The sequence below is a fragment of the Austrofundulus limnaeus genome, unplaced genomic scaffold (assembly GCF_001266775.1).
Source record: "Austrofundulus limnaeus strain Quisiro unplaced genomic scaffold, Austrofundulus_limnaeus-1.0 Scaffold143, whole genome shotgun sequence".
Lineage (NCBI taxonomy): Eukaryota > Metazoa > Chordata > Actinopteri > Cyprinodontiformes > Rivulidae > Austrofundulus > Austrofundulus limnaeus.
This window is the reverse complement of record NW_013952545.1, coordinates 566,501-575,674: the sequence shown is the minus strand read 5'-3', so window position 1 is coordinate 575,674 and position 9,174 is coordinate 566,501. Positions and strand designations below refer to the sequence as shown.

General features: G+C 38.0%; 1 protein-coding gene across 2 annotated transcripts in view; it reads left to right on the top strand.

The window, feature by feature from the left end:
* The window catches only part of LOC106523059 (mannosyl-oligosaccharide 1,2-alpha-mannosidase IC), a gene marked incomplete at its 5' end in the record, with an annotated part of 82,601 nt that overhangs the window by 61,593 nt on the left and 11,834 nt on the right, over positions 1–9,174 (top strand). The window contains 4 exon segments of one of the 2 annotated variants that reach the window (XM_014016344.1): positions 959–1,082; positions 2,795–2,888; positions 5,269–5,384; positions 6,928–7,147. In XM_014016344.1, the coding sequence (XP_013871798.1) occupies positions 959–1,082; positions 2,795–2,888; positions 5,269–5,384; positions 6,928–7,147 (554 nt within the window). 2 annotated transcript variants of the gene reach the window in all.

Below are 9,174 nucleotides of genomic sequence, written 5' to 3'. Positions count from 1 at the left end.
CTGCTACAGCTGATGTATATTTGTTGTCAAAATACCTTTTAGTACATGTGTTGTTAAAATAAAATGAACAGTCCAATGGTCATTTTACTGATAGGTATAAAGACTGCAAAGGCTGAAAAATCTTGGTCTGTATGAAATTGGAGGTAGTTTGAGGCTTAAATTTTTAATGCTTTTTAAGCTCAAAAAAGGGGGGGGGGTCGTATTATACATGAGATCGTATTATACACGAATAAATACGGTATATGATTTGCATTTTTGCTCAGAAATAAAATATTGATTACATTTTTTTTGCTTGATTCCTGAGGATATTTCTCTAAAATGCACAATTCACTGCAGGTCAAAAGCACAGTTTTAAAATATGCTTCATTAGGAAGAAAAAAGACCAGAGTTTCTGCAGAGAATCAGAATAAGCTGCAGACACAGCAGGGTCAGGTGAAGCTGAAAAAATTGTTATAAACACAAAAACTAAAAGTTCAGCTAAGAATTCATTTTCTCCATAATATCWCATGATATTCTCTTTGCTTCAAACTTTAAAATAAAATCTAATATTACTGCTTACTTTTGAATAAAAAACTAAAAAAAACTAAAACATTTGCTGGAACAAATATAACATTTATAAAAAGTCGGTGGGTTGGAGTTTATGCTGAGACAAAACTTTCTTTCTTTCTTTCTAAGAACAAGGTATGCTTTATTCAGGTGTTCTTATTTAGTTTGCCAGGCTGTGTTTGGCCCCTCTCATCACTTTGTTGTGGGTTTTACATACAGTGTAAACACAATGAGTCACTTGATTCAGCACAAACTCAGCCAAAAGTGTTTTAAAACAATCTGACTATAAATGTCCCCAGTTGGYTCCTGAGTGATTAGTGGGCTGCCGATGCTGAGCTTGTACTTGTACATACCTCCATGTGAAATCAATGATACTCACATTAAACCTCTTTGAATGTCRCCTCTGTTGCAGTGGGACCAGTTGGAGCTGGGGCTGGGCCTCGGCTGGGAGCAGCATCTTGGCCGAGTTTGGGACTCTTCACCTTGAGTTTGTGCATCTGACCGAGCTCTCTAACAACCCAGTCTACAAAGAAAAGGTTYAGTGATTCACGTTAAAAGCTTTAAGGTTGYATCTCACTGGGCTTACATTTGTTGCTGTACAATATTTGTGAGGGAGTCTGTAAAACAGGGGCGTTAAACTCATTTTCACCGAGGGCCACATGAGCGTTATGCTGGCCCTCGAAGGGCCAGTTGTAGCTAACTTTGATGTTTCATGTTTAACTTTGACTAAACAGATTTTAACGCATCCTCTTTTATGTACGTCTGACTAAATCTGAAATAAATAATACAGAARTTCTATTAAAAGTAAAACTAATASAGTTTTGCTCACTGATGAGTTTCTAGTTAGTAGCTGCCATCTTGAATTCTGAACTCTCCCACTTTCTGACAGGGAAATCCCATGGTTGATCGACAYGCATTAGTTTATGTTCAATGCTGACTTTAAAGCAGCTCATTTTGAGACATTAATACTGTGCTATCCAACTGTGCTCTTTTACTTAAGCCAACAAAGGGCAGGACAATTATTATTATTTTTCACCTTTTAAATTTGTTTATTTTGTTGCATTTAATCATAAATGTAAAGTTTACCACTGACATAAGAAACAATTTTCATACTGAGTAAAAAAATATGGAGTACTACCTCCCTGGTGGTTCTAGACGAGTGTCGCGGGCCTTAAGTTTGACACATGCTCTAAACTGTACTGGAAAAAAGATTTAGGGGTTCTTAATGTCCTTTTGTGAGTCACGCAGGTGTGTAATCATGTTACGTTTTAAATATGCTTGAAAGAAGATCAGTAGCACATTTTTTTAGTCAGAGTTGTTGGTGTCTCGAACTCGTCTCAAGCTGCAGTTTGATACCAACACCTCCAAGACTAATGTTCAGGTCTTAACACCACACAGACCATCAATAATTGGTCCAAATCTGCCTGTGGACAAGGGTTGGGCATAATCGTATCGTTTGCAATTAATCATCAGAAAAACGTTAATGGATTATTTTTTGGCATTTGACGATTAATATACGATTAATGTCACCAGATCTGTCCACTCGGAGCTCCTCTCTGCTTCAAATATGATGAACATTAAAAAAAAGTTCTGTAATTTATTTATCTATCAACACAATTTAAAATGTGATGTGTAACTTGAAGTCTGTAATTTTCACAGAATTTGGAACAGATTTTTATGAAGAGCAAATCTTTCCCACTAAACTGGTCATGTGACTAGGACATTAGGGTGTCCAGGGACTCCAAGGGATTAATCGCAAATTAAACGTTATCGGATAAATACTACAATTAATCGTGATTTTTTATTTTTTTTTACCAATATTGCCCAACCCTAGTCTTTATTTACAAAGTGGACTCCAGTATGAGCTACTCTTGGCAGGTGTGATGTGGGCAACAAAATAAAGTTCACAGCCTAGAATACAATCTTGCTGTGTACGTGACAATAAGCTTGGATTTTAGAAAATTAGCTACTTAAAATGTGGGCCAAGACTTCTGGATCACAAACACTCAGCATCAGGATTGTTTCTTTCTTGACTGCAAATGAATTTTACATATTTTTGAGTCTCCAGTAGTTGAAGCACAGTGAGATACTAGCTTTACTTTGGTGCTAACTGTGTGCTTTACTGTCATTAGTTAGGCCGGTGTTAACATTGTTCAAACCCTCCTTTTGTTTATGTTGTAACTTAATTTCTTGTTAAATATCTGTTGATATCTTGGCAATAGTTWAACTCTATACCATGTATTTTCAGGTGATGAACATCAGGAAGCTGYTGAACAAGATTGAAAAACCTCACGGCTTGTATCCTAACTTCCTGAGCCCAGTTAGTGGCAACTGGGTGCAGCGTAAGTACTCTGAGGATCCAGGATGTGTTTCTGTTAAAYGTGATCCTGATGTATGAAGTGGTGCCAATTCTGTAAATCAAACTAATTTAGCCTTTTTTTACAAAGGAAAATTGGTGTAGGCCAGAGTTACAAAAATTTGAGTCTCCTTGATCACATATTTTCACTTTAGTTCTTTCCGTTTCGCACACGACAGGCTTTAAATCACTTGTGTCAAAAGTTCTTTCAGCTGCTCATCTGTATCCATCAGTCTACTTCCCTTCGATTTTAATATCAGTCCCATAATGCAGCACCTAGCTATATGACTCCTGTTGCTTTGGGTTATTGAAATGACAATGGATTCAGTTACTGCAGAAAATTGGATCTGTCCAATTTACCTGAAAGGAGGTAAGAAAAAAAAAACCCACAAGATAAGATGATGCTGGGAGTGAAGAGGTGCTAATCTAGATGATTACAGCAGTTAATTGTTGCAGAAGCGCATGCAGGAAACAAAACAGTAAATAATAACASACAGGAGAAAATAAAGCACTTTGGCTTCCCTCGTTTGTCTGTGTCAGAGCAGTGCTGTGATAAACTTGTGGGCGAGTCAGTGAAGGTGTTGCATGAGTGGAAAGATAAGGAGTCGTGTGTGCYTCCCTGTGATATCACGCTCATCTGTACGAGTCTGAATCTGGACTAAAGCAAGCAAGGGCAAAGTAAAGAACCACTTATTTTAGTTTAAATGACAAAATCCCCACGCTAATTATTCAGTGTTTAACTTGGTGGGGGTGGGGGGTCATACAACAAACTGCGACAGGTTAAAGAGTTTTATGAAACAAAAAAAATGTTCTTATCACTGCTATTTAAAGAAAAATAATTAACTAGCATTTCTTGCTGGAATGCATAGTGTCCACACTTTTCATGCCAAAGTTTTAAACAAAAGTCTTTTAGCTCTAGGAGAATGAGATGGAGATGACTCCCAGCTATGACCACACAGAATCTTAACTCAATATCAGTCAAACTGACTATGGGCTGCGTCACACTGCAGGATAATTGTGCCAAATTCTGTCCCTTCCGACCATCTTAAGGAAGTCCAGATTATCTTGATGGCTCTAAGGATAATTATAGCAGATATTCCTGCCGTGGGTGGGGAGTTAAGAGTGATAAAGTCGGCTCGGAAGGACGTCGGGACCGCTCCGACCTCAAATCGGGGAAATCAAACTGTGTGTGTAGTGTTCACCTGAGAACAAATGAGCTTGCAACCTGTTGAATGAGACGTAGCCAATCAGAAAGCAAGGTGACGTAAACATGGAGGGGATTCCAAAATACAGAAGACAAAAAAATGTCATGACTCACCAGAAAGTCTGCTGGATGTTAAAAGTCCTGTAGGATTGTTTTTCCTCTGGTAAAAAAAATTGTCCACAAATAATCAAGATTGTTTCTTTCTTGATGCAAATGTTTATTAGTAAGTAAAAAGTTTTATTTATATAGCGCCTTTCACAGAAATGAATTCACAAGGTGCTGTGCATTCAGGGAAGGGGGGAGGGGGCAGTTAAGAAGCACCCATTCAAGAAGACATGCAAGACAAACATGGGGGAACAGGTGAAACTGGTCATGCAGCAAACACAGTTGCGCTACCTTTAAAACAACAGCTTGAAAATTACTATTTACTCTGAACTCACGTCTCTCTGGAGGTTTACGTGAGATTTTTCCTCTGACATCTGAATTCTCGTGAGATTTCAAGAAGTCTCGYGTGATTTCAAATCTAACATCTGGATGTTCATGAATGAAATATCTTTTTGTGTGTGGTGWGTATTGTGTTGTCTCTTGCCGTGTGGCTGTACACCACATACTGTAGGACCAAACCTGGTATATCCAGGATTTTTTATCCTCACATGTGGGCTCTCTCAGTCTTTGAAAATCGTCCGACTGTTTTAAAATATTGCAGTGTTATGCAGCCTTAAGTTTTAACCTTTTCTATGTTTGCAGGGCTATTACACTGGAMGTGATATTAAAATTAGTTTGCTGGTTTATGAAATATTTTGCTAACGGACACACAGGCACATTAAAAATCTAATTATTATGTTTTGAAAATCCTAAATCAGTACTTTTAAATTTAGAATCATGTCGCATGGTGTGGTGGTAGAGCAGTTGGCTTGGGACCCAAAAGTCACAGGTTCGACTCCCCACGTGTCGTGGTGTCCTTGAGCAAGACACCCAATCCCCAGCTGTTCCCCGGGCACTTACACAGCTGCCCGCTGCTCCACTTGGGTGTTTCTCATTTGTGATGGGCCAAATGCAGAGCAGAAATTTCATCATTGTATGGAAACATGCATTGATGACCAATAAAGGATAAAGAAAGAAAAAAATGAACGTGTGTTATTTATCACTTTGTCTTTTTTAGATCATGTTTCTATTGGTGGACTCGGAGACAGTTTCTACGAGTACCTGATTAAATCATACCTGATGTCAGACAAGACAGACGAGGACGCAAAAACGACGTACTACACCGCGATGGAGGTAAGAACGTGCCTTTTAATGCAAACAGTGTTGTAACATAAACAAAATCATGATTACAATCATCTGCATAAGCTTTTCAACAAGCTTTGAGACAAAATGCAAACAGTAGGACAGCAAAAACTATTTTAAAATATAAATAAAATCTACTTATGCTGAGCAACTTAAGTTCCAAAAGATAAGACTTGYGTATCTTCATCTTTGGGATGATATTAACCAAACTGAATCTGAGTACATTAATACAAAACAAACTATGTACACACGTGAATACTGTATATGCAGTGTATAAACAAAGTATARAAACGTCAGGCAGTCATTCAGATGACCTTGCTCATCAGAGGATCAATCCAGATATAGAATCATTAATYACAAAGCCAGTTTTTCTCTTGTGACTTGGTATTTAATGACCAAGCACTGCTGTTCCATCAGATTGTTTTATGCTGCAGGATTTTTTTTTTTCAGAGATCTGAGGTGAAAGCGCAGCACAACTAATTATCTTTGCCATTCAAATAAAAGCAGGCTACTAATTAAAACTGTTTTGAAAAAGAAAACATTTTCCATTCATGGTGCGTCATGATTGCCACTAACTACTGCTAATATGAGATAAAATAACCAGTCTGAACCCTGTGGAGAAACAGATTTTTTTTAAAGTTTTTTAAACTTAAATGGTGCACACATTACTGCTTTGTCTTGGTTTTCTTCTTTGGATTTTGATCATGAGCACACATGATGCAGTAAATGTGAATGAGAGCAGCAGAATATGATAATACGTACAAAGTACCATAGATTTATAATTTACACATTTTTGTTTTTACAAAAACAAAAAGAGGAAAAATATAATTTAAGGTTTAAATAAAGAGGTTTTTGTTGCATATTTGCTGCWCCGTAATGCTTCAATGTTCCAACTGAGCTGTTTGAAGAAAAATAATGTGTTTTCAAATTAGAGTTTTAAAATAAAAACTAATTTAGGTGCTCTTCTTTTCAGAACATTAAAAGCTGAATAGAAGCAGCTGCAGGGTAGCAAAAATGTTAACGGGTTAAATGTTTCTTCAAGTTATAATGCTTTTAATTTACTGTAAAGAAGCTTTGGCCTTATTTTCTTTGTGATGAACACAGGATAAACTCRTTTAAGATACTGGGGCTTTCACTGTTCAGGTCCTTGTTTCGGTTGATTGAATCAATGTGAAACTTGCTGCCTTTATGTCTATTCCAAACTAATTGGAGGCATATCTCTAATTCTGGTGTTAATTGGTTTATTGGCCGCTTAATGAGGTTGTTGCAGCACCTGTTTGGTCAAGTCAGCTGTGGCTCCAAATATGTTAATTCAGGTCTGATTTCAGGGACAAAATAAAAGCACAGAAAAAACTTGACAAATAAAATGTTCAGTACTTGTTAGAAGCTACATGCTAAAACAGTATAATGAAAGCTAAATATAGTTTACAAGGAAAAAAGTAAGAAGTACCAAATGTTGGGTAGTAGTTACTGTATGTGCTTTTTCAATGACTACTTGAGGGTAAAACAAACTTGGTTTTGTGTGTTGTTGAAGGCGATTGAAGCTAACCTGGTGCAGAAATCCCCYGGAGGCCTCACCTACATGGCTGAGTGGAGGGGAGGGATCCTGGACCACAAGATGGGCCACCTGGCCTGCTTTTCAGGGGGCATGATTGGGATTGGGGCAGATGATGGAGCACCAGAGAAGAGGCAACACTACCTGGACCTCGCTGCTGAGATCACACACACCTGCCATGAGAGCTACGATCGCTCCAGTGAGTAATATCCAAACTTAAATAGTGGTGTGAAGACTATATAGTCTGTAATGGAGTCAAGATCTTGGATTTGTGGAAAATTTGCTTATATACTGTATATAAATTGTAATATTAAAAGATGTTAAATGTAGAGATTTATAGAACTTGTGCTTTATTTCATCCATTACTGAGCACTGGCTTCCCAGGTCAGGGGAACTAATTGGCTACATTCTGTCTACATTTCTGCATCCCAGTGGGCATTATGTACTGTATCTACTCACAAAACCCAATATTCATTGGTGCATACAACTTGTGGAGAAGATGTGAAAATGTTCTTATTAAAAATAGTCCATGTCAAGCCCCCAAAGCATCTGCAGCATCCCCAATATGATTCAGCCTCACATTACTGCTATCAGAGTAGCAAACCTTTAGATTAAATTAATTTCAACTCAGCCTGAGCTGCTTAAATTAGATAATACAAAAAAATCTGTACCTGCTGTCTTGTTAGGAGAGGTTTAGTCAGAAAACAATCTAGTTGAGCAACACTGAAAATTAAAAAGGGCCTCGGGTTTAATTTGTTCTTTTGCTAAAAAATAAAAAAAAATAAAATAAGCTTTTTTAGGTGGATTCACGTCAACAGAAAGGTCTAATAAGGAGCAATTTAGTTTGTAATGTCTTACAGCTGTGGGCAGCAAATATGGAGCATCAAAGTGTGTCTGAAATGATAATCAGGGTTTCTTATTTACTGGAAGAAAGCGGGGAGAAAGAGAAATGGGGAAGAGTAAACACTGTAAAATCTCCAGCAGCAAATTTGCTGTGGCTCTACCGTATAAATTAGACTGAGCTTTATTACATTCAGATGCTAAAAATGAAACCATGCATAAAAGAAAAGGGGGAAAAATACCCAAAAAGGAAAAAAAAGGCCTGCCTACATGTTTTGAGGAGACTATTGTTTGATTTCTTCTTTTTGGCATCGATCCTGGCCCTGACAATAATCTTCTTTGCCCCACTGTTAGGTAAGGATTCATCCTCCACTCTTGCTTTCTTTTTTATTTCAGCAGTGAGCTAATGTGACTCATCACGTAACGGTTTCCCTGATGCGCTCTGAATACTTTTGATCTGTAGGCCTAAAAGGCTTCTCCGGTTTTCTCTTTCATAGTCTTCCATCAGGTTTTCTTTTGGGGTCTGTGTGATGCTTAGCAGCTTTTGGATTAGCTGGCTGCATTAAAGAGAAGTGAGAGTTGTTCTTGCATGGCTGTAAAGTAGCTGCCATTTATCTGTTTTAAACACCGATAATGTAATGGCTTTACTGTTGCTATAGATCTCTGTCGTCTTCACAACTACAGTCTGATGGGGAACAAGCAGCAGGAAGAACCAAATGCTTTCAGAGGAGGTGTATTGATAGAAACTGTGCGTTGCTGTTTTTATCCCCTCTATAGGAAGAGCTTGTATAAACAACTCCTTCTAATTAGGTCAAATAATAGAGCTAAATAAACACAGTGCTGACTGGTTCAAGCTTAAACCTTTGAAGAGAAAATGGTGGAATTTATTTAGCAGCTGATATCACCGACTAAATGACTCAGACTCTGTCAATATCCTGCTCAAACCAGTTCTGTCTGATGCTCAGATACCAGTTTGTGGAAGTTGTGACTGCGCCCGTCATGATAACAAATTTTACTGGACAATAAATTGTCTCTGAAATTAAAAGGAAAAAAATTGTATAGGTCTTCTGGACGGGTTCTTCTTTAATTAAAYGTTTCGTCTCTCTTCCAAGAGACTTCTTCAGTCTGAGAGTTTCAGGCAAAATTCAGGCTTTTGAGTACTGCCTCCAGGTGACTGATACTCACATCACATGGCCATCATTCACAGGTGACTGATACTCACATCACATGGCCATCATTCACAGGTGACTGATACTCACATCACATGGCTATCGTTCACAGGTGACTGATACTCACATCACATGGCTATCGTTCACAGGTGACTGATACTCACATCACATGGCTATCGTTCACAGGTGACCGATACTCCTGTCACATGGCTGGACA